At 43.9% G+C, this 26,406-nt stretch overlaps 2 protein-coding genes across 3 annotated transcripts in view; both read right to left on the bottom strand.

Annotated features, from left to right (window-relative positions):
- The window catches only part of LOC117495862 (CD209 antigen-like protein C), a 75,803-nt gene that overhangs the window by 44,253 nt on the left and 5,144 nt on the right, over positions 1-26,406 (bottom strand). The window lies entirely within an intron of this gene.
- Positions 6,159-25,247, bottom strand: LOC117495859 (CD209 antigen-like protein E). Of its 2 annotated transcripts, XM_034147432.1 has the most exons (7): positions 25,110-25,175; positions 24,224-24,346; positions 24,068-24,157; positions 23,672-23,860; positions 22,748-22,890; positions 22,432-22,535; positions 6,159-6,517 (listed from the first exon to the last, which is right to left on the bottom strand). In XM_034147432.1, exons 2-7 carry the CDS (start codon positions 24,291-24,293, stop codon positions 6,364-6,366), a joined length of 750 nt encoding a protein of 249 aa, XP_034003323.1. In that variant the 5' UTR covers positions 24,294-24,346; positions 25,110-25,175; the 3' UTR covers positions 6,159-6,363. The 2 variants fall into 2 exon arrangements, with proteins under 2 accessions (XP_034003323.1, XP_034003322.1); XM_034147431.1 differs by lacking the exon at positions 24,224-24,346 and having other exon boundaries at positions 25,110-25,247.

Raw genomic sequence — 26,406 nt, 5'->3', positions numbered from 1 at the left:
TTTTTTTTTTCTGAAGTCACCGCCCATAAAACGGGTAGATTGGCCCTCTGTTTAAATGTTTTTAGTAATTGACACTGGGCCGGCCCAATCAAATCTTTAATCACCTCCCCCTTTGGGCCGCTCGGTGTGCATCATTAATCACGCCCCCAGGAGGTGAGCCGGCCGTTGAAGCCAAACTGCCTTTTTTTTCGAGGCAAGAAAAAAGCAGGCCCTTCGTGCTGATGCTGCCGCTTGTGTCAAAATAAGCGACATGTTTAGTACAGGTGCAGGTCCATCTTCAGCACCCGTGGCCGATATTGGTGGTGAGGAAGATGATGAGAGGGAGAGAGTGCAGCGCGAGTGAGGAGAGGGAGGAGAACTCGCGGTAAGCAGAAGCTAAGAAAATTAGGAAAAGATTATTATTAAGGTTATGATACTCTGTAGTTCTGGAACCCATTAATATCCCCTTGATGAAGCACTAATAAGACAAATATTATAAGAGAAACATTCGTTAGCCTACAAGCTAGTAAGCTGGCTTTTTTAGGTTTTCCCTGGCAAGTTAAAATATAGCTTAATGGGACTCTGATACGTTGTCTCATTGAAAGAATGTCATTATTTTGTTAACCACCATTCATGAACAATTACTGTCAGATGGCAGCTTGTTTTGTTTAGTTTATTTACTTATGTGGTTATAAGGGCAACAGTGTCTTTTGGGACTTGAAAAAAATGTTTATAGTCAGCTTTTTGTGGTAGTTTTGATTGACAATATATAGAATGAATAATATAGAAATAGATAAAAAAAATGGAGGCACACATGTAGCTTTGACCATTAACTGTGTGGTATTGTTATGTCAATGCCTATTTGTATGGACCTCTATCAGGGACCAAAGAGGTCACCTGCATCCTTTTTGACTCTCCCAAAGCCCCCCAACTACACTCACACATGCAAACACACACACACACACACACACACACAGACACACACACACACACACACACACACACACACACACACACACAGAGGAATGGACGCTGGACATAGTGCCCCTCTCCACAACAAGCATTCATTTGAGTTATTTCAGTCTAGTATATAAGTTACTTTGTGTGTACAGTATATATATACAGTATATATATCTTGCTAGTTGTGTACTTTTGTAATTTATGTGGGATTTCTGTCAAATGTTGCTTCAACTCTCTTTGTAAATTTAAATCTGTCTCTTTCAAACCTATTCTCAGGAAAAAAAATAAAGACAATGGATAGTATTTTTGGTTAAGCCTGTGTTCCTTCAGTTCTGTGTGCTCTGTGAGGTTCTGAGAAACCAGCCGCCTAAGACTTGCACTATAGCCCCTTGCGTGCGTCAATCAATCACATTTTATTTATATAGCCCAATATCACAAATTACAATTTGTCTCAGAGGGCTTCACAGTGTGTACAGGTACGACATCCTCTGTCCTTAGACCCTTGCAGCGCTCAAGGAAAAACTCCCCAAAACAGACCCCACAATTAACAGTGGGAAGTAGGAAGAAACCTCTGTGAGAGCAACAGAAGAGGGATCCCTCTCCCAGGACGGACAGACGTGCAATAGGTGTCGTGTGTACAGATGAAAAAGGCAATACAATTACAGCGATTAAAAAAAGGATGGAAAAATTAAATGAAAGCGTCAATGTATATAAAAAAGATGCCGTCGACTCATCCTGTAGACTCATCTGGTCCTATCTCTATTGTGTTGTCATAGAAAGGGGAGGCAGGGCACTATAGGGTCCCCCCCCCCCCCCTAAATTCACTAGAAGTCATCATTTAAGGGGTTATTTAAAAAAAAATTCTTCTGTGGGGGGCATACCCCACCAGACCTCCCTATTAGTGCTCGGTCACTGTTCGCTTTGTGAGAGGGTTTGAAGGTCTAATTTCTAATGATTGATAGTTACACATACTTGTGGTATGTATTAGTTTTGTTTGCCCCTGGTACGTAAAAAGGATAATAATAGCGTTTTTTTTAATTACACTGAGTTATTCTTCTTGTCAGGAACCGCTACTATTCGTTTGTTTTATGGATTTGGGCCGGTCTGGGTCTAAATGCCAGGGCCGATTTGCTGTCCCAGTCCAGCCCTGCCTGTGTGTAAGCTGAGGTGCTCACAGTGTTACAAAGTTTTTGTGCATGTAAATTGTCACAATGGCTAAAATCCCAATGTTCCTTCCAGAGGGAGTTTCTTCACCAAACAACGTGTGTGTGGTGTAGGTGTGTGTGGTACAGTGTGTGCGTAGATGCAGCGGACAGACAGGTCTCAGTTGGTTTGGTGTCCTCTGCTTACTTGTAATACTTGTAAATAAAACTTTTGGCCCGTCATTTATTTCCCTCATTGTAGCGACCAGAGAGGGGGGGGGGGGGGGGGATATATCCAGTCTCTGATAGTGTTACGTTATTATGAGAGTGCTCTGTTTGATTCTGAAATTGTATATATTTATATAAATATATACATATATGTGTGTGTGTGTGTGTGTGTGTGTCTGTGTGTCTGTGTGTATGTCCGCATCTGTAGCCTGTTATTGTCTCATTATACCGCACTGTGAATGAATTAAAAGTAAATATATAAGTCGTCATGAACACATCTGTCCATCAGACAGAGGGCTGCTGTGCCTCCTGTCATCATTAATGGACGTCTCTTTAAAATGACCGCTCAGAGGAGAGGAGTTCTCATTTCTCTAACCGCCTGCTGCTTCCCCTCCTCTCTCCTCGGTTCCCCTCCTCGGCTCCTCCGCTCGCATCTCCTGTGGGCGGGACTAAGTCTCGAGGATAGGAGTCGAGGAGCGACATTTGAAGACATGAGAACGGGCCACAGTTACACTCGTATTGCTACCGCTCCAACACAATGAACGTGATAGGTTAAGGGGCGGGACATCTCTAAGCAGTTGACCAATCACAACAGAGCCGGCCAGCTAACCAATCAGAGCAGACTGGGCTCTGGTTTGGCAGTATGAGAAAAATAAAGAGCTTTTTGAACATTAAAGCATGGAGACATGTCACAGAGGCACAAAATACAAAGATGAACTTGTGATTGAAACAGCTAAAGTCAACTTTATTATTCTAATAATAAAGTGAATTTCAGGACAATCTTTATTATTTCATAGTATAGAAGCAGTACAATAAGTAGCTTTCTTTAATTGCATATGATGGTCATGAGCACGTATAAAACATGCTAAACATCCTAATTTCCCATGGTTAATATTCCCAGTAACAAGCAGTCAAATTTGGCCAAAACTTAACCAATATCTTCATTCCTAACCTCACTTGTTGATATAGGCCCAATCCCAAACCGCCCCCTACCCCCTACCCCTACACACTACCCCTCCGTTTGCGCGTTCGCGCGGAGGGTCCGCCACATTAAGTGCTGTTCCAAACCAACGAGTGTGGAGAGGTGTGGAGGGGGAGTGGGCTATCAAGCCCTCAAACAGCGAGTCTGCATCGGTGCTGACTTGAGACCGGTCTCTACCTGACCGGAGTCACGCTGTGTGTGTCCGTCAGGAAACACGCTGTTTACAAGTAGTTCCAGCAAACATCCACTGATAAATTGCGATGTTAACAACCTCATGATAACCTCATATTTTTTAAATACCTGTGTTTAGTCTAGAAAAAGGTAAATGTGTGCATTTTATTATAACGTTGTGTATATTTACAGACTGTTGCAAAAACTAAGAAGCTTATAAACATCAGGTTTAAACCTAAAAGAGCTTTACAAAAAAGTAACACAATGAAAGATGTTTGGAGTTTTATTTGAGTTATTAATTTACATTTTTTGTCTAAGAGATGCTGATTTGAAACCGTTGTTACATACAGTTACGGCATTTCCTGTTTCTGCCGGAGAGAGGGGAGTTTGTCCCAAAGCTTGCCGCTGTATTTACTCCCTCCATCTGACAGGAGGGAGCCTCGTTGAGCTGCGAGTGTGGCTACAGACGGAGTTCACTCCGCCACGGAGGGGTAGGGTCGAGGGAGTGGTTTGGGATTGGGCCTTAGACTCTCTTTCTCTCTCCATACAGTATTGCAAAATACAATAACACTTTTAAATGCGTAAAAAAAGAGTAAAGTGTAAAAATATTAACAAATGTATTGGTGATTGACTGCATTTTATATAGCGCTTATCCAGTCTTTATAACTCTTTAAAGCATACTGTATATATATCTAGCATTCACACATATTCATACGCAGGGGCAGCCAAACAAAGTGCCAGCTGCTTAACCCTCCTGTTGTCTTCGGGTCAAATCTGACCGATTTACTACTTTCATCAATCATAACTTTTTTGCTTTACATTCGATTGCATCAAGGCTTTATGATATCCTTCACAATAGACATTTGAACATATACAATTGCTGATCACCACTTTCACGGACCGTCTCCACAGCAGCGTTAAAAAAATCTTGGAGGTGGGCGTATCTGAGGCTTGGGGATTTTTTTGCGATCAACCAATCGCATGAATCTCCCGCCCGCGACATACGAAGCCAAAAAGCCCGAAGTAAACTGGATATAAACTCCCCAAAACAGGCGAAAACATACCACTGTCTCTGCCACCTCCCTCCATGCCTGGCTCCTCCGGTTTATATCCCGGTAGGCCTGGTCATAAAGCACCGGGTGATTGATTCGCTACCGCTAATTTCTCCTCCATTTTTTGGAATATGAGGAAATGACCTGCGGTATGTCTCTCCCAGCATACACGCCGTTTGATTGGCTAGAGCTTGAACTGCCAGATTTGCGTACACGGGATTTGATTGGCTGCCGCTTCCACCTCAGCTTCAAAAGTTGAACATTGTTCAACTTTGAATCTTGAAAATCCTGAGAATCTCCGCTCGCCTGCCCACAATGCATTTCGGCGAAAAGTGAGGGAAAGTGACGTCACCCCATTCAAAGTGAATGGGCAGAAGCGTTTCAAGATTTTTTAACGCTGCTGTGGAGACGGCCCGTCATTGAATTTTGGTCTTCCCGGTCCGCTATAAAGAAAAGGAATTGGTAACCATCCGGATCAGATAAAACACACACACCCACACACCCACACACCCACACACACCCACCCACACACACACACACACACACACACACACACACACACACACACACACACACACACACACACACACACACACACACACACACACACTCTAGATGTGTTCCCCCCCTTTATGTGCCCATCCCCCCATGTGAATCACAACTGGCACACACAAACACACACACAACAATTTGATACATTTCCCGCTCTTATGTGCCCATCCCCCCACATGGATCACACCTGGCACACGCAATACATGTTCAGTGTCTATTCTTTGTATATTTACTGCAGTTTTTCCTGTATGCCAGTAGTCTGATACAATATTTACAGTTTGAAAGGGTGTTAAATGAAATTTGGTGATGATTAATGGTTTTTGTGTTAATGTAATAGCAGTTAAAACAGGACCGGTCAAATTTGACCGCGAAGACCAAAGTAAGGGGGGGGAAACGAAGACAATAGGAGGGTTAAGGAAGCTAAGACCCCATTTACACGGGAACGTTTGCGTTTACGCACCGAATTCGTTTCAAAAAAGTATTCCGTTCACACGCATTCGGCTCATTTAACGTGTACGTTCACACGAGACCACTGGAAACGCTGTTGTACATATGCCGGGCCTGTAAGTGGCGCTGTACTTCTGCACAAGACCGCTCGAAAGCACTGGAGACGCTGTAGTACATATGCCGGGCTGTAAGTGGCGTAGTAACTTCCATCACAAAATACACCAAAAGCAGCGAAGAAGACCCCCGAGCATGGTTGCCATGGTTGCCCTTCTGTTTATGCCCCGCGGTGGATTTAGCAACATGTAGTTCATGTAATTTTCCATGTCCACTTGTTGCTGATGGTTGTGGTAGAGGAGCTGTCGATTTTGCACTAACATCTGATCTGTAGCATGGTCGAGCTGTAGATTGTGCACAAACATCTGTAGCATGGTCAGTAGCAGTATGCAGTAGCTACTGACCATGCTACAGCAGTGAGCAGCAGAGGTGGGGAGAGGTGGGGCTATGGCTCATCATTATCAGGAAAATTATTGTATAGGGCGTACACACGGAGCCGTTTGCCCCCTCAGAGCGTTCCGGTTGCAGATCTATCCACCTTGGGACCCGTTATCGTTTGCAGGGTCCGTTTCCGCGTTTCCGTTACGGCCTCTTGTGAACGAACGGGCTAAACGAAAGACAAAAGTTGCGGATACAACCGTTTGCGTTATCGTGTAAACAGCACATAACATTCAAACATTGGCCAAGAGAACAATTTGGGGTTAAGTGGGATACATTGACATGTTGATGGCAGGAGCTGGGGTTGAACCCACAGCCTTCCTATTTGAAGACAAACCCACTGCCTCACAGCCACAAGTTAAGCCATTTTTTCACAGATCCATTGCAGACGGGTAGCACACCGCAGATCATTCCAGTTTGTTCTGGTTTCCCTTCCATCTACAAGACTTGCACAGTCCTCTTCACCCCACACTGGATCTCCACTACCATTATCAGGGGTCGATCCCCAGTACCTAGGAGGTAATAGGAAAGTTAATTTTCAGGTTCCCCCCCAAATTTGATAGATGTAATGCATTCTGCTTTAGATTGCTTTTCATATACATTTCATATAGCATTTACCTATTAAAACACACAGCGAAAGACAATATTCGGACACATTAACACACTAAAGGCCATTCCAATTGAGGTTAAAAAACAGCTGCCACATGTGGCCAACACATAAAAGCTGCTATATGTGTTAAGGAATAATTCTTCTAGATATCTAACCTTTTGCTCTGTGACGTTTTATGATCTACTCTGACGTCTGTTATCTCCTTTAAGGAAAGGCATTGGTGCCATATGTGTTGTTGTTACCAGTTTGTGACCGGTCAATTTGTCTGGCACGAATGGTAATTGTTGTGAGAACGCTGAGGCACTTCTTTATTGGTGTTTGTGGACTCTAAGATGTGAAATCTTTGAGGCCATGAGTGTCGGACGCAGGTGGCTCAGTGTTCCCAGCTGTTTAGTCTACTCCTTCAGAGATGTTGATTACTCTCTGTGAACCAGTTAAAAGGTCTAGCATAGAGAGAGGCTCTTCAGAATTGACGTGGCAACTCTACCGTGTAGTCAGAACCTCTGACTCTTTGATTTGTGATGTGAATCCTCCGGCCGAATACTCTGAATAAACCCATCAGTGTTTGACATCAAAGCTCCAACTCTCACCGTGTCTCCTTCCTGAGTCGGTGACTCCATGCATTGCTACACAGAAGTTTCCTCCACAAATTGGCGTTGTCGGCAGGATACCAACAGATCTTCAGAACTGGTAAGTGGGATTTCAAATCTACATTTGGACATTGCCTTACCAGAATCTGTGATTGACGGTATCCTAAAATTATCTGTGAAGCTAAGCGGCTGCGTTTCGTTTTGGTTAATGAACATTTGGGGCTAGTAACCCCAGAGGATCATCCAGGGACTCTGTCCTGGCTGGTTCCCTCTGTGTGTGCTGCTCGGGACGTATGTGCCGTGCAGGCATACACGGAGATGTTTAAAAAGACCTTAATGAGGGCAGCAGTAAAGTGGAACTTCTGTGTGAAATCAATATAGAGATTTGTAATGAACAAATCGCCGAGATTCCGGGGGTTTCAGCGGCCAACACTAGCAGTTAACACAAGCAGCCAGAGATATTACCCCCAGCGCCTCTAAAAAAAACACGGCTCCAGCTGCGGCTCCGGGGGATGTGTGTAAAATACCTCCCCGTATCTGCATGGGCTGGTGAAGTGAACTCGGAGGGAGAAAGTCACAGCTTTTGTCTATAGCTTTAACTCACACCACCGCCGTCTCTATTAAAAACGAGATGGTTTAAAAGCACTCTCGTGGCTTGTGGCCGTTTACGACGTGCAGGAAAGTGCGAGGTGCGTGCATTACCTGATGCGCCACAGTTCCCTACATTGCTGGAGGAACTGGTGCCGGTCCGGGGTGCATACATACAATTATAGGCTAATTGATCATGGGTGGGCAGTGGCATGCAAGTGTAGAACAAAACTGTGTTTCATCGTTGTGATGAACATGATGGCGTGTGTATAGGCTGGTCGAGTAGGACTACAGTTAACTGTGTAGTTTCGAATAGAAAGGGTAGAGGAGAAAAAAGTCTATGTGCTCCAGATCGGGGGGGCATAGCACCACTAGAACAGAGTAGTGGGGTCGCAAGAGGATAAGCTAGTTATTGCTCTTGGACGGTCTTCAGGCACCGATCTAGGACTTGTATACAAGGGTGGGGGCGTGAGTCAAGGTGCCCCACTGGGTTCCCCATAGAGGGAGAGATAATTCCCTACCCCCTCTGAAACCTCTTTAATCCGGACTAAATTGAGCTGGATGAACTTTGCTGTCACGCTGGTGTTTATTATGAGTTCATGTTTGTTCGTCTAATTGCAGTGTGGTTTTTCTTGTACTAACCGCCGTCTTGTGCATGTTTTGTAACAACTAATAATGAATCAGTCCATAGCCAGGGTAAAATAAACTAAGCTTTAGTTAACTCACCAAAAGTAAATGACTTGAGAAAAATAAATAATATATAGTGTTTTGCAAAATTCTGGTAGTATAAATGTGCTGCAAAATGAAAATAAATAGCAAAAGAGTGTTTGTATGTCCTGCATCTGAGTGTGCAGAGGAACATGTAAACAAGGAGCACACTGTTCAGGGTGTGCGCTGTAGGTGTAAGAAGAAGAGAAGATTATATTACTTTAAGAATACATTCTTAAATTGTATTGCTGGTATGTTAAGATATGTTTGTGACCTTTTATAAACCCTATGCCCCGTCCTGCACCCTGAGACCCTAAGAGGCATCACTGCTGGTCGTAAACAACCTGCTTGAGGAGGTCAGGGTGGCAAAATCTGTCTGCTGTTTTAGGTCAATGTTGTATTATTTGTTTCATTTATTCTTAAATCTATGTATTGTATGGTAATAATGAAAAAAAAACGTAATGTATTGAACACATTCCGAAACAAAGCTGATAAGACAGAACTTGACTCAGACATAATACAAATAATTGTTGAAACCTTTTGCGCTGTTGCTGCAAAATGGAAACTTTGTTGATTATCTGTTCCAACTGGCCACTGGATTCAGATAATTAATATAAGTTGAAGTTTAATTACAGTTTTAAATATAGTTTAACATTCTTTATTAAACTGCTTCAAATGATTTCTCGTATCAACCAATTGGTCTCCATAGACATTACTACAATTATAATAGTTGTTAAACTACTGTTTTCTGAAACCGAGCTTATGAACAAAAGAGTAAAGGTCGCTGGTTAAGCCAGGATCAATATATTTGTTGACGTTTTCATTACAGTGTGCATAATAAATGTGTTAAATGAATTGAGCAATTCTTTAAAAAGTATAATGTTGCAATCTCTTTACAATAAGTAATTACAGTTAACAAAAAGTAGATTTAGTAGTTTTCCAAGGGCCTCTCCTTCACAGGCCTACACTTTAAATCATGAGACTTTCAAATCATAACAGACAGAGATCGGTATCACTTTGTGTTGCAAGCCAAATCCATGTAAAGGTTCTACTTGAGCCCAATTTAAATACCATAAAGAAAGTATTGAACCCAGCTCAAGCTAAATGTCAAATGTATTTAATTAATGTACAAGTGTTTTGATGTATTTAAAATGCATGTTATCTATTTTCTTACGAGTTCAGTCTAAGCAACAAATTGTTTCTCATAACATTCTCACTGCTGTCCCAAATGTTTTAACCTTGGGCAGACAAGCTGTTCACACACCCATACACACCCACACACACCCACACACACCCACACACTTTGGATAAGTAGTCACCTTATCCACATTGTAAATTGTTGCCTTCTTTAAAGTTATTAGTAATTTAAGATTAATTATTAAATTAAATGTGGTACATAAGATAAAATAAATAAAATAACTTTGACTTGATCATTTTGTTCACAACATTAGACCTGTCCTCTAATCTCTACTAGAATAAGATAAGTGTGCATGTTTGGATGTTTTAACACTCCTGTAATGTACCTAATCTTGATATCCTTTTCATTACAGAGCTGGGAAAATGGTGTATTGATTAGATTCTGATCCGTGCAAGTCCAATTTTGACTGACTTTAGTTCTAATGTTAATGTTAATTTGACTTCAACCCATAAGTAATTATTTAAATTAACTCTAAATTTCACATGATGATGGATTAGGGTTCCACATTTCTTCCACTAATTTGTTTTACAATTAGGCTAAAGGTAAAGAGAGACATTGATGACCTTGTGTCCCTTTTGTTAGTACGTGGTTCCATTTTGTCTATGGCCATGGACGGCTTCACTAAAAGTCACCCAGTTCTGCCCTGCTGCAGTCCGGCTGAGTGCAGTCACAGAGATGCTATGGCTGCTCTACATGACATTAATGGTCTGGTCCGAGAATGGACACCATTTCCTGCTCCCAGAGAGAATGACACTCCTCAAACTGAACATTACAGCCGTTGATACTGTCTCACATGGGTCTGCTCCCCCCCACTGAGCCATGAACTGAAAGCATGACATCTGCTATGAACACTTGGAAGCCTCCCTGTCACACCAGCACCAACCCTTGGGTCAGTCAGATGAGACTAACGGCTTCACTTAGGGCATTTGGTTCAGATTAGGGCTGTCAAGTTAACGCGTTAATAACGCGTTAACGCAAAAAAAAATTAACGCCACTAATTATTTTAACGCGATTAACGCATGTGTATTTTTTGTCCTCGGCCGCCCCGTAGTTTCAGAGCGCATCGAGTTTAAAATACCATCTACAAGCTGATGCTTACAGCCCCGCTCCTGTCGCCCGCTTGTGGCAGACCACACTTCCACGCTCACCGGCAGGCCCGGACTGGCCATCGGGAGGACCGGGAGGGTGTGTGTATGTGTGTGTGTGTATGTGTGGCGCGACTCGCGCGAGCGAGGCACACCTTACGTGTTGTTGTTGTTAGCATCTGGTGCTAGCTAGCTGCGCTAACGGATATAAGGAGCTGTTTCAATGACATTTCGCCGACAACTGCGCCGAGCACTTGACTTTATGCAGGTAGCCAGACAGTGGGACATTGTACGAAAAGTCAGCACACTCAGCACGGATAGTGCGCGCAACATGATTGCAGCGTCCAGGCAGCTCTCCACATTCTCACACACACACACACACACACACACACACACACACACACACACACACACACACACACACACACACACACACACACTGTATTGTATTATTGTATGAGAGGTTCCAGGTTGAATCGAATATTTGTAATGTTCAGAGGTTGTTGTGTTTAATATTCATGAGAATATTTGTCATTGTTCAAATGATAATAAACAAACATATAAAGCATATTTGTCCACTCATATGTTGATAAGAGTATTAAAAACTTGAAAAATATCCCTCTAAGGTACATTTAGAACAGATAAAAAATGTGCGATTAATTTGCGATTAATCGCGATTAACTATGGACAATCATGCGATTAATCGCGATTAAATATTTTAATCGACTGACAGCCCTAGTTCAGATACATGACTCTCGTTACCGCAGAGTGGGTTGTTTTTAAGGCTATTCATACTGCTATGCAGAGGATGCCTGTAAGTTGGCGAGCTGGTAAAAGCCCCTACTATTGTTCAAATAGGCCTAATGTCAGGGGCCTCTTAATGTCTAGTTCTACATGTATTCACATTATATAGACAATGTTTCCACCTGGTAAAACTAAAGGCTGCACGAAACTCAGGCTACAATACAACCATTCTGTTCTGCTCTAACGATTCAATATATAGATTCTACATCAAAACAATTAGCTTTTATTGTTTCCAATGATAACGTCACCTTCAGTGGAGGAATGCAAACCTGTTTTCAAATGTAAGGTTTGATTTTGTTTGACATTTCTCAGTAATGACAACCTCAGACACCCAATATCATTCATGCTATGCCTTCAGTAATAACTCAGATGTTAAAGGGACGAAGCTTTTCCTCCCAAATCAGATATGCTTTGTTTTTCAACAAATGTATCAATTTCCTGCATAATATATGTTTATCACAATGGTTTTTGTAAGCTGCACACAGGTGATACTGAGTCTTCTCGATTACCATATGTAAGAAAAGGGAGGGAAGAGTCAATTATATTGAGTAATTTATTTTATATTGGGTAATTTATTTCTCAAACCTATGTTTTATGGAAGAGACAAAATATTTCTGATAAACTAATATTTTATCAAAAGGTAAATGGTGAATTAATATACATTTAGAATCATTGAGAAGGGGTCATATCCACAGGGACTAGCTCACCTTTAACTTACAATAACATTTCTCTGCTATGGACTGATGAGTATATGATTCTTGCATGTTCAATGACTAACACAAACCTTCAAAATGATAATGTGCATGTGTCAGGAAGGCTCCCAAATAATTCTGAGGGGCCTATCCTATTTTTGTAATTAAATGATAATGTGCTAATCCATTACTTTGAGTTGTCTTCACTCAGAAAAACATCCCTATCAAGTGTTAACCCAATAACTAGGACAGCTCTCAAGGCCAAGGGTCAGAGAGAGAGGGTCACACTCTCCGGGTGCAGAGAGCACCCCCAGCCACGTGCAAGGAAGCACGAGGTCGTTCGAGATGGGATGCTTCTCTTCACCTTTCTGATAAGATGGGGTTCTTCTCTTCATCTTTCTGCTCGGTGGGCTCTAGCAGACAACCCTGCAGGACGAGCGAGGGCTTCAGAGGCTTCTATAATACGAGGTTCCATGTTTCTTGGAGGAGTTTGATGTCTTCCTAACCTCTCCCATCACGGGGGGGACACCTGGATGCATCAGGAATACGCAGTTGTACTCAAGCAGATAGCAGAAGGAATACCGGCAGATGAGCCTCCGTCTCACTGGGGGATCAACTACAGTGCTCACTGAATGAGCCACACAAAAGCAGAGCAATTGGGGGGTTGAAGTATGGCGCTCTGATGAAGAAGAGTTTGAGCCAATCAGCACCTCAGTGCTAATCTACAGTATCAGGATGCCTTTACACACCAGACACTCGGTGTCATAAAGGGAGGAGGAGAACGAAGACTGACGGACATGTTCTTCCAGCTCTCGTACAAAGATGAACTTTGAATTGAATAACCAGATGTTTAAAGATGTACAATTAATGATTGTTTTTTTTATATATTTCCAATGACCAGACATGTGTTAAATAGTGGTGATAAATATATTTTGTCAGATCAGATTACACTTTCACACTAAACAAAATTAATAAATAAATATTTTCAGATTATAAAGTATTGAATAATAAGGTATTTCTAATATTATAACAGATAATGTTAATATCCTTAATCATCCAGCAATCAGGCTTAACAACACAACTCTTTAATGTATTACCCATGCACAGACAGACATAAAATGATGTTTCAAGTACTGGATTAATTTCAGTTTTGGCCCAAAACAAATATTTATAATAATTCATATAACAATTATGTAGCATATTTGATCCTCAAATTAGAGAAGTATATTTTAAAGAAATTGATATTCTATATTCACCATTAGATAAACACAGAAGAACCCTTTCCAAGTACCATAAGTAGATGATCAGGTAAGTATGGCTAATAAGAATAAGTGATAGACTTAATTTGGTACAGATCAGTGGTAGCATTTCCAAATGTATTAATTCAAGTTTTAAGAATGTTTAATCTTTCCTTTCCAGGTTTTTACAAAAGTCTTTGAATATTTGCCTAACTTTTCCTTTTCAGATTTTGAACAATGTACTTGACTAAAATGAATGTACTGATTTTACTAAGACTCAGTGCCTTACTCTTGGCTAAAGCGTAATGAAGTAAACGTAAAGTAATCCTAAAATTGAGGACACTGCAACTTTGCAGATTACAGATTGATCAAATCACCACTGTGAATGTTATGCCTTAGCTGGATCTCTTATGATCCTAAGTTTTAAATGCTTTTGACTAGTGATTGCCTTAAAGCAAATCTTTAAGCTGCAAGCTGGTTTTGATTTTATAGTTTGATAAATGACATTAACTAATGGTTTAAATGATAAAAGATATTAGTTTAAAACAAATATTTTGCTATTATGTATCTGTGTTTTATGTGTGTTCATTATTGTGCTTATTGACAAAAGATGCTCCAAACACTGATGAGAGATACTTTTTTCTATTATGATTGCCTGTATCAATCATTGTGATTGAATGTTTCAATCTTATTCTACTTTGTGATGTAATTGAATGTAAGGTGAGACCACACTCGAATCTGAAGACGCCTATTGATTTAAGTATTGACCAGAATTATTATTAGACTAATGTTTTACGGTTATCAAAAATGATAAAAAGAGAGGAACTGTTAAGGAATAATTCTTCTAGATATCTAACCTTTTGCTCTGTGACGTTTTATGATCTACTCTGACGTCTGTTATCTCCTTTAAGGAAAGGCATTGGTGCCATATGTGTTGTTGTCACCAGTTTGTGACCGGTCAATTTGTCTGGCACGAATGGTAATTGTTGTGAGAACGCTGAGGCACTTCTTTATCGGTGTTTGTGGACTCTAAGATGTGAAATCTTTGAGGCCATGAGTGTCGGACGCAGGTGGCTCAGTGTTCCCAGCTGTTTAGTCTACTCCTTCAGAGATGTTGATTACTCTCTTTGAACCAGTTAAAAGGTCTAGCATAGAGAGAGGCTCTTCAGAATTGACGTGGCAACTCTACCGTGTAGTCAGAACCTCTGACTCTTTGATTTGTGATGTGAATCCTCCGGCCGAATACTCTGAATAAACCCATCAGTGTTTGACATCAAAGCTCCAACTCTCACCGTGTCTCCTTCCTGAGTCGGTGACTCCATGCATTGCTACACAGAAGTTTCCTCCACAATATGTATTTCCCTATTTAAAAACCCACAGCTTATAGCCTATCACACATTCACACCCTCAGCTCAACCCTGTCTCCTAAAAATTACGTTCCCACAGAACTAAACTGCATTCTCAATTACGTTTAGCTAGAAACGTATTTTCTCCCACGTTACGTTTGTTATGAACGTATCTCAAATACGTTTATTTTCTACATATCTTCTAGAAACATATTTTCTCCCACATTACGTTTGTTATGAACTTATCTCAAATACGTTTATTTTCTACATATCTTCTAGAAACATATTTTCTCCCACGTTACGTTTGTTATGAACTTATCTCAAATACGTTTATTTTCTACATATCTTCTAGAAACATATTTTCTCCCACGTTACGTTTGTTATGAACGTATCTCAAATACGTTTATTTTCTACATATCTTCTAGAAACATATTTTCTCCCACGTTACGTTTGTTATGAACTTATCTCAAATACGTTTATTTTCTACATATCTTCTAGAAACATATTTTCTCCCACGTTACGTTTGTTATGAACTTATCTCAAATACGTTTATTTTCTACATATCTTTGCCATTTATTGTCTTGCTTATAATAATGATAATAGTCATTTATAAATATCATTTTAGAGCACACATTTGAAATCGACGATCGGGCTCGATATCCTATGGTTAAATTAAAATCAGTAGGCGAGGCTGTAATTTCGCCAGCTGCGAGGCAGAAAATAATAGTTTTAACATGCCAAAAAGCTGCTGTGTCGTTTATTGCACCTCAAACACCTCAAACTTCCTCTAAAGGCCCTGACACACCAGGCAGTCACCAGAGAACTCGCCGACACCCAACACCGACAGTTCCATCGACGAGTTCTCCTGCGTCTTGGCCGTGTGTCGCACTGGAAATCACCGCAAAGACTTCAGCCGAGCACGTACGAACTGCGCATGCGTGAGTGGCAATAACTCTCCTTACCAGCAGGCGGCGGTAGTGTGTATTCGTCATTCAAAATAGGCAACAACCGTAAGACAGAGAAGAAGAACAGACTGATATAAACAAACAAATAGCGTGTGTGGGCGTATCGATAGAGGAATGGAACGTGTTCATCCGCCGTTGGAATGTATTCCGCGCCGGCTCAGGCATAGGGAATGCCCAGGCCCCATTCCAGCTGTTTCAGTGCGCTGGGCCTGTACTTGGAGACAGCCTGTTGAAAGCCGTCCCCGACGCCGCTTCCGGACCCTTGCCAGATCTGATTGCCGTCATGTGTTCCCTAGCTGTCATCCCAGTCGCTACATGCGTCCTGCGCACCGAGCTACTCCAGTTACGCCAGGAACGCGACGAGACATTCCGCGCATTCGCTGCCAGAGTGCGGGGTAAAGCAGAGACATGCGCATATAATGCGGTATGCGAGTGTGGTAAAGACGTGGACTATACCGACCACATTATCCGTGATGTTCTGCTCAGGACATACGCCGCAAGACGCTGGGGACATCTGATGTCCTGGTCAAGCCAGTTAACGATGTAATTGCACTCATCGAGAACAAAGAGATGGCCCGTAACGCTCTCCCGTCGTCCTCCCTATCAGCCATGTCGTCATTCCGGCGCCTGCAGACGACTCCACAGACGAGCCCCGCCCCGAGCCCTGCGGCCGGGGCTAAACGTGCCTCGTGCCTGGAATGTAAGAGCGTCTTCAACGTCTTCACGGAGGGGCCTCGCGGGTGGAATCCGAAGCCTCACCTGGTGTGCATCGGCTGCTACAGGGCCCGCCGACGACAGAGGCGTCCACAGCCGTCATCCGACAGTCAACATGCCGCCATGGAGTCGGAGCTGGTCTCCCAGGTCTCGTCGGTGCGAGCTGGAGCCCGCCCTGGCCGACGTCACGGGAGCCATCGCCGACGCCGCGCCCCTACGTCGCACGGCTGTCTCAACAGGCCTGCACCTATCAGACTCGAGCACCACATCTTCTCCCAAGGCGAATGGAGACGAGCCAGGATGAGAGACCACCCCCGAGCATTGATCACCATCTCGATGGACTCGCCAGTCGGGCTGAGGGATGGCACCAGCAACCGGGGCTCGGCCGACGGAGCTCGGATATCCGCCGTCGCGGACACTGGCGCGCAGTCGGACCTTTGGTCTCTGGAGGAGTTCCTGGCCTGCGGTTTCGCGCGGGACGACTTGCGAGCCGTCAGCCTCAGCCTGTCGGCCGCCAACCGCTCCCCTATAGCCATCGAGGGAGCGTTCTTCGCCAGGCTCTCGACGACCTGCAGCGGGGGGCGTGTTACATCCTGCCGTTCCATGGTATACGTGAGCAGCTCAGTCCAGGCCATGTACCTATCCTACGAGTCGTTGCTCAACCTCGGCCTCTTGCCCGTGGGCTTCCCGTCGGACGACATTGCAGGGGGGCCCCAGGACGGGTGTGGCCCTGACACGGCTGACACGCCAGACCAGCCCTTATCCGTCAATGCGACGAGGTCAACCAACGGCGGCTGCGTGGGGCCAGGTGACCCTCAGGACGCCCAGTGCTCATGTCCTCAGTGCACGGTCCCCCCGGCGCGCCCCGCAGCTCTGCCGTTCCCTTGTACGCCAGAGAACAACAGCCGGATGAAAGGTTGGCTGCTCGGGAGATATGCATCGTCGACATTCAATACTTGCCCCCATCGGGCACTACCATGCATGGAGGGGCCACCTATCGAGATGCACGTGGACCCCGCAGCTACGCCTAAGGCATGCCACACCGCGGCTACAGTGCCTCTACACTGGCAGCGGAGGGTCCACGATGACCTCCTGCGGGACGAAGCCCTCGGGGTCATTGAACGCGTACCATACGGCGAGCCCGTGGCGTGGTGCCATCGCATGGTAGTCACTCGGAAACACGACGGTTCCCCCCGCAGGACCGTGGACCTCTCCCCCCTCAACAAGTTCTGCCAACGTGAGACCTTCGCCACTGAGTCCCCGTTCCACCTTGCATGCCGCGTCCCGAAGGGCACCTGGAAGACCGTCACGGATGCCTGGAACGGCTACCACAGCGTCCCCCTGCGTGAGTCGGATCGCCACCTCACTACCTTCATCACGCCCTTCGGCCGTTGGCGCTACACCAGGGCACCACAGGGTTTCCTGTCATCAGGGGATGGCTACAACCGTCGGTTTGACGCCGTCCTCTCGGAATATGAACGCAAGGAACGTTGTGTGGATGACACCATCCACTATGACACAGACCTGGAGCAACACTGGTGGAGGACCATCGACTTCCTGACGCGTGTCGGCCGGTCGGGCATCGTGTTGAACCCGGACAAGCTTCAGTTCGCGGAGAGGTGCGTCGACTTCGCCGGCTTCAGGATGTCGGAATCTACCATCGAACCGCTCCCAAAATACTTGGACGCCATCCGGGACTTCCCCACCCCAGGCTCCACGACGGACATCAGGAGTTGGTTTGGCCTCGTCAACCAGGTGGCTAACTACGCCCAGCTGCGTGACACGATGGCCCCATTTAAGCCGTTCCTCAGCCCGCGCTGTGTGTTCCTATGGTCCCCCGTTCTGGAGGAGGCCTTCCAGACGTCCAAGCAAGCCATAATGGAGGCCATCCGCGAGGGCGTGGAGATCTACGACATGCAGAAGCGTACCTGCCTCCGCCCTGACTGGTCCATGCGTGGCATTGGCTACTTCCTGCTCCAGCAACATTGTCACTGTGCCTCGGGCATACCGGACTGCTGTCAAGGAGGATGGAGGATCACCCTCGCGGGTTCGCGTTTCCTGTCCCCTGCGGAGCAGCGACCATAAGCCATTGGTGAAGATCTTTGGTGACCGTACGCTGGATGAGATAACAAACTCGCGTCTGTTTAGACTCAAGCAGCGCACCCTCCCATGGCGCTTCGACATTGTGCATCTGCCTGGCAAGAGCAACTATGCCGCTGATGCCACGTCAAGGCATCCTTCCCCCTCGGGCTCAGCGAACGGCCTCTCACTGGGGCTGCCGAGCGGGCCTGACGCCGTGGAGTCGGCACTCATGGCCTCCATCCGCGACGACGCACGGGAGCTCGGAGCCGTCTCTTGGCCCCTCCTCGCACGGGAGACAGCGGCTGACGGATGCCTCGGCCACCTCCTCCAACTCATCGAGCAGGAGGGTGGGATTGACGTTAACGACCCTGCCCTGGCGAGTCTGTCATCGGTCTGTGAGTCCGTCTACGCACAGGACGGCGTCCTGCTCTATCGGGACCGCGTCGTGGTCCCCCCATCCCTCCGTGGGAGAATCCTTCGGCATCTCCATGCCGCTCACCAGGGGACCTCAGCGATGGGGCAGCATGCCCGAGCCATAGTTTACTGGCCCGGGATGTCCGGGGACATTCAGGCCACCAGGGACGGGTGTGCAGACTGCAACCGCAATGCTCCGTCACAGGCGGCTACACCCCCCCTGCCGTCACCACCCCCGTCCACGCCATTCGAGGCGGTGTTTGCTGACTTCTTCGACTATGGGGGCCGCCACTACCTAGTTGTCGGGGATCGGCTTTCGGGCTGGGTAGAGGTCCTGAGTTCTACGGCGGGTACTGCCCTGGCGGGCTCAGCTGGCCTGGTCCAACACCTCCGTTTGTTCTTCGCTACCTTCGGCGTACCGGAGGAGCTCTCGAGCGACGGTGGTCCGGAATTCAAGGCGAGCCACACTGAGGACTTCCTCCGCTTATGGCACGTCAAACACCGTGTGTCCTCCGTTAGCTTTCCGCAGTCGAATGGGAGGGCGGAAGTTGCGGTTAAGACTGCTAAGCGCCTCCTGATGTCCAACACTGGCCCGTCGGGCAGCCTTGATCAGGACCGCTTCCTGCGTGCTATGCTGCAGTTGCGGAACACGCCTGACCCCGACTGCAACCTCTCGCCGGCGCAGATCATCTTCGGCCGCCCCCTTCGTGGCTCGCTCTCCTTCGTGGCTCGCTCTCCTTCGTGAACCGCCTCGAGAAGTTCTCGAACCCGCATATCCGCCCGCTATGGCGCGAGGCATGGGCGGCGAAGGAGGACGCCCTTCGGACCCGTATGTCCCGTACCACCGAGTCTCTGGGGACTCACTCAAGACCGCTCCGCCCATTGGCGCTCGGCGAAAGGGTATTCCTCCAGAACCAGCAAGGCCCGAGCCCCCGCAAATGGGACAGGTCAGGGATCGTGGTGGAGTCGCTGGACCATGACCAGTATCGGATCAGGGTTGACGGTTCGGGACGTCTGACACTGCGCAACCGGCGGTTCCTCCGTGCCTACACGCCGGCCACACCCTGCGCCGATGAGCAGTCGGCCACGCCGTCGCCGCCGCCCGCTGCCCTGGGACATCAGCCCCCACCTATCCGCCCGGGCTGGGCGACGCCCCAGGGGCTTACTCAGCGGCCGGCTGATGGTCCCAGCGACTCGGCTATGGGCGCTTCCCCACCGGCGCTTGCTGATGAGGCGTCCTCTGACCTCGCCGTTCCTACGGGTGCCTTCCTGGGCGCACCGCTCCCGGTGCCGCAGTCGCCGCCGGCGCTGCCCCAGCTCGCTCGGCCGGGCCGCGTGAGGAAGCCGCCGGCACGCTACGAGCCCGAGTCCGGCAGCTGGATACGGGATTTAGACCGTTAATCTATTCCAGCCTATAGCTTTCCGGTCTGGGGGGGATGAAGAGTTTATCGCCGGCCACTAGAGGGCAGCGTCTCACTGCTGTCGCACCGGATATGCCGCACTCTGACCCAGTAGTACTGAGCGGCCATTTTAGTTCAAACATTGTTCATTCACTCCGCCTCGTGTCGAGACGTTCATCCACTCACACATGTAAGACTGTTCCCACTATTGTTGGTGTATATATACGTGGTGTCGTAGCATATATTTGTGTTGTGTTAATGATGACATGCATGTATGTAATACTTTGTCAGCTTACCTCGCTGTATTACTCTGTTTCAGGGGTGTCGTGATCTTTGTCATTAAAACACTGAAACTGACATTGAGGAGTGTGTTTCTTCTCTGATTTTTTTTTCGGATTTCATATCGCATTAACACCATATCCCGACGTGCATTGCGGCTAAAACTACGTCACTTTACAGCCCCGCCCACTTTTGGGGAAACCAGCTGTCATTTGAACGGCGATCAAGCCTGAAGCCACAGAGCTCTTCTGTTGTATACTGTCCTTTCTTCTTAGAGGAAGTACAGAAACACGTAACTCTGGATTTGTTTTAATGATTGAGGTGCAATAAACGACACAGCAGCTTTTTGGCATGTTTAAAACTATTATTTTCTGCCTCGCAGCTGGCGAAATTACAGCCTCGCCTACTGATTTTAATTTAACCATAGGATATCGAGCCCGATCGTCGATTTCAAATGTGTGCTCTAAAATGATATTTATAAATGACTATTATTATTATTATAAGCAAGACAATAAATGGCAAAGATATGTAGAAAATAAACATATTTGAGATAAGTTCATAACAAACGTAATGTGGGAGAAAATATGTTTCTAGAAGATATGTAGAAAATAAACGTATTTGAGATAAGTTCATAACAAACGTAACGTGGGAGAAAATATGTTTCTAGAAGATATGTAGAAAATAAACGTATTTGAGATAAGTTCATAACAAACGTAACATGGGAGAAAATATGTTTCTAGAAGATATGTAGAAAATAAACGTATTTGAGATAAGTTCATAACAAACGTAACGTGGGAGAAAATATGTTTCTAGAAGATATGTAGAAAATAAACGTATTTGAGATACGTTCATAACAAACGTAAGGTGGGAGAAAATATGTTTCTAGAAGATATGTAGAAAATAAACGTATTTGAGATACGTTCATAACCAACGTAACGTGGGAGAAAATACGTTTCTAGCTAAACGTAATTGAGAATGCAGTTTAGTTCTGTGGGAACGTAATTTTTAGGAGACAGGGTTGCTCAGCTCAACCCTTTTTCTTGCAAAATCTTCTCATTTACTTTCATCGCCCTTCCTCTATTTTAGGGCGAGTTTCAAGAAAAGAAAGACGCTTTACCATTTCTCATTCTATTCTCAAAGTGGCACTGGTTTAATTATTCTCTTTTGATACCACAACATGTAGAAGAGATCTTTATGAAAAGAGTTGTTGAAATTGTTTGAACTTTCAATGGTTTGGTTATGATCAGCAGCTTCTCAACTCGAACCAAGATTACTAAACTATTCTTTTCACCTTTTTCATCACACCTCTCATTAAAATACATATTAAAAATGTTAACACCTACAACTGTGCCTTTCAGCTTATTTGTGGCAGTATCTTAATTGTTATGTCTTTAAAGTTAACTAACTGCTTTGAATTGCTCTTTTTGTCTACCTGGGTTTCTAGTGTATTATGCAAAAAGAGACATTGAACATTAAAATTCAAATTGAATTCAATCCCAATATCCAAAAATGTTATCCTCTTTGCACATCTCTAGATGTGTGTGTATGCATGTGTTTAGATTATTAGCTTTATTTGCAATGAATGTTAAAATGTTAGTTAATTCTGAAATTGATAATAATTAATAAATGTTTGGACAGTCATAACAAAAACCCGATATACATCAGTAGGATGCAGCTACACCAAAATATATGAATTTGTTCTGTATGCCTTACTTCAGATTCAGTGGAGTTCCATCGACCCATTTCCAGGTCCCTTCTTGGTTTATGTCATTCAAACCAATCCAAGTTTGTTCCTTGATCATGCTGGTGATGAATTCCTGTTCACAAATGCAGTTTAAAGGGATGGACATCAACATTCAGCATACTATTCCCTTTTTACTAGCTCAGAAATATGTAATTAACACCATTGTTGTAACATAATCATTATAGCTTTATACGCAAATGTGCTACTATATATACAATAAAAACATTATTGATTGATAAAAGCAGGGGGTTATACAATCACAAGTGTTAAAGCAGCACACATTACCTGTTCTTCATAACTGTCTACGATCACCAGATCTGCTCCTCTGGCTGTGCAGTCTTGTCTGCTTTGTTCCCAAGAAGCTTTCTCAGTAGAGAGGAGATAACAGACACAACCGACCATCCTCCATCCTTCAGGACACGTTTTTGCTGTAAAAGTGTTAAGATGTTGTTGATTTACTGCTTTAACCGCTGAAATATGGAACTCTTGAGTGCATTATATGTCACTTTTGTAATAATAATGAAAAAACATATTTATCAAGCATTTTTAGAGGGATTAAAAGAGATCACAAATGTCATTGTAGAACAACTACTTCTCTTTTTTGGGATTTAAATAACTGTTTCGATGTGATCTAGTCAGGCACCACAGCACTGAGACTGATCTTGTTAAAGTCTTCAATGACATCCACTTAAACACAGACAGTGGTAACATTTCGGTGTTAGTTACTAGACCGACTGGAAAACGGGGTCTGACTTTCGGCAACAGTTCTAAATTGGTTTGAAACCTTGTTATCCTTTATTATTATTATTATTATTATTATTATTATTATTATTATTATTATTATTATTATTATTATTATTATGCAGCAAATATCTGGAACAAACTACCTCTAAGTTCTTCTTCCTATTGCTTATATTAAAAGTAATTTAGACAAGGAAACTGGCCATAAGCATAGTTTACAGAGAAATCTAAATATGGTGGGTGAAGAAAAATAAAACAAACTATAAATTAAATCACTCACAACTAAGTCATTAAAAACGAATTCTTGATTATCATTAATGAAAAGTGTCATTGTGTAACTATTTTATGAAAGGATCAATAGTCAGCCTTAGAATATCAATATTGAGGTATTTTGTAAAAATATTATGATAATTGATATCTTACATACACATACTGAGCCCTATGCAAACCCCCACATGAAGCACTGACCCTTGTCCATCAAACACTGAAGCCTGTCCACCTCTCTGGTCTTTTTGGTGAGGCTGACATTCAGCTGGTTGATCAGCTGATCTCTGGCCTGGAGACGCTCAGTGAGGTTGTTTCTCTCTTCAGTCACTGAGGTCAGGTTTGCTTTGACAGCGGAGAAATCTGCAGCTGCACCACCTACTGAGTAATGGTCTGAAATGAAAATAGATGTTTCTTAAATTACCTGATGCAATCATACTGACACAAACCAAAGTGAATGTTTTCCTAATTTGGCCCGAGGAGAAAAGTAGAAAAACGATAGATGTTTTGGTCGAATGTGCATCTTTCAGAGCAGAATATTGCTCTTGAAAATCACACGTTCAAAATGACATTATTAAACGTATTAAAAGAAAGACTCACAGTGGACAGCGAGGCCGATGAGTCCAGCCAGCAGGAAAACACTCAGCAGCCCCAGACCGAGAACAGACACTCTGAGAAGTCTCCTGGGACCTGAACACAGAGAAGACCAGGGAGTAATACAGTAAATTCACAGTGCACTCTGTCTGACACTCTTACCTTCTTGTTTTGCAGATGATCTTGAGTTTAGGGTTTTGACATCAACAGCATTGTCATAGACTTCCTCCATTGCTCATGAGAATGCAAACTCTTTCCTAGAAGGTCAGCTCTGCAGCAATTACCCTGAAGTATGTGACCGGGGAAATTGTGGTTGCTGGTTTGAATTTCTAAATGCTTCATCTTTTTGAGGAAGTCACACATAATTTGAGGAAGTCACACATCATTTTCATATCTATCCAAAAAAAAATATATATCAGGAAATACAGTTTTGTTCTCACGCTGAGAGTCAAGACAAATTCATATACGCTTTATTGATAAGACTATATTAAAACATACTAATGCCAAAGTACATTGACAATACAGATTTAAGACTGAAACAAGTGTGATAATCATGTCCATTGTGTTAAATAGAGACATATAATCTTACAAAGCCATAAAGATTAATAATATTCAAAATATTCTGTTCCTGTAAAGATCTATTTTACTGGTTAATAAAAAGAGAATAGCATGTCATCATTGTGAAAGCAGCTACAAATGTTTCTTGGCATGAAAAGCTGGCTCTCTTGATGGCACAAGGCACAAGACGAACCGGCACAGGACAAGGGAGACGAGGACTATATATACAAGAGGTAATGGGACAAAGGTTGCAACAGACACACAAGGGCAGGAGAGCTCTGAAACGAGAGGGAAAGGTAAGTACAAAATAAAACAGGAAGTGCAATGGCAGGACTAGACAGGTGAACAAAGAGACTTGACTAAACATAAATCTAACCTGGGCTATGAACTAAACATGAAACATATAACATGAACCTGGTTTACTAACTTAACATGACATGAATAAATTAGCAGACATGACAGGATGTTACAGTCTGACTGACACTCTTACCTTCTTGTTTTGCAGATGATCTTGAGCTTAGGGGTTTGACACCTTCAACATTGACATAGATTTCCTCCATCACTCATGGGAATGTCAAGTATTTCCTAGAAGGTCAGCTCTACAGCAGTTACACTGAAGTATGTGACTGAGGAAGACTTGTTTCAATTTCTAAACACTTTATCTTTTTGAGGAAGTCACTCCCCCACTAAGTGTTAAAATTAGCTTCTTAAGAATCCTGTACCAGACAATGATCACACACACCATATTAAAGTAACTATTATATATCTATCTATCTATCTATCATTCCTTTTAAACTTTTAAACTACTTCGACGTAGATTAGTAATACAGTACGTACAATTTATCAATTGTGCAGAAAGGTTCTTTTCACAGTAGTAAAAACGTCACGTCTTTTGGTAACATGTCTCTTATTTTTTTAAATAGGAAGTTACAAGTTTCAGAGTGAGTGAACATATCCTCTACAAAACCCATCCACCAATTCATGTCTAAAAGGGGCCCTGTTATGCTTTTTGGGGTTTCCCTTTCATGTTATATGTTGACCCAACACAATGAACGTGATAGGCCAAGGGCCCGGAGATCTGTAAGCAGTTGACCAATCACAACAGAGAAAAATAAAGAGCTTTTTGTACATTAAAGCATGTCACAGAGACACTAAATACAAAGATGAACTTGTGATTGAAACAGCTGGTCAACTTTATTATCCTAATAATAAAGTGCATTTCAGGACAATCTGTATTATTTCACAGTATAGAAGCAGTACAATAAGTAGCTATCTTTAATTGCATATGATGGTCATGAGCACGTATAAAGCAAGTATAAATAAAGATACATGCTAACATCCTGGTTTCCCATGTACTATTCCCAGTAACAAGCAGTCAAATTTGGCCAAAACTCAAACCAATATCTTCATTCCTGACCTCCAACCACTTGTTGATGTAGACTCTTTCTCTATATATACAATGTGGCACATACAAAAGCACTTTTGAAGTCATTTTGCATAAATTATAAAAGTATTAACACATGTATTGGTAAAGTGACTGCATTTTATATAAAGCAGTCTTTACTAGTATTCATAGGCAGGGTCAGCCAAACAAAGAGCCCCCTGCTCAAGGAAGCTAACATTCACACATTGGCCATGGGAGCAATTTGGGGTTAAGTGGGATACAGCGACATGTTGATGGCAGGAGCAGGGGTTGAACCCACAACCTTCCCATTTGAAGACAAACCCACTGCCTCAAGCAATTTTTTCACAGATCCATTGCAGAAAGGTAGTACACTGCAGATCAT

This window comes from Trematomus bernacchii, unplaced genomic scaffold, assembly GCF_902827165.1.
Source record: "Trematomus bernacchii unplaced genomic scaffold, fTreBer1.1, whole genome shotgun sequence".
Taxonomy (NCBI): domain Eukaryota; kingdom Metazoa; phylum Chordata; class Actinopteri; order Perciformes; family Nototheniidae; genus Trematomus; species Trematomus bernacchii.
This window is presented reverse-complemented; position numbering and strand designations above follow the sequence as displayed.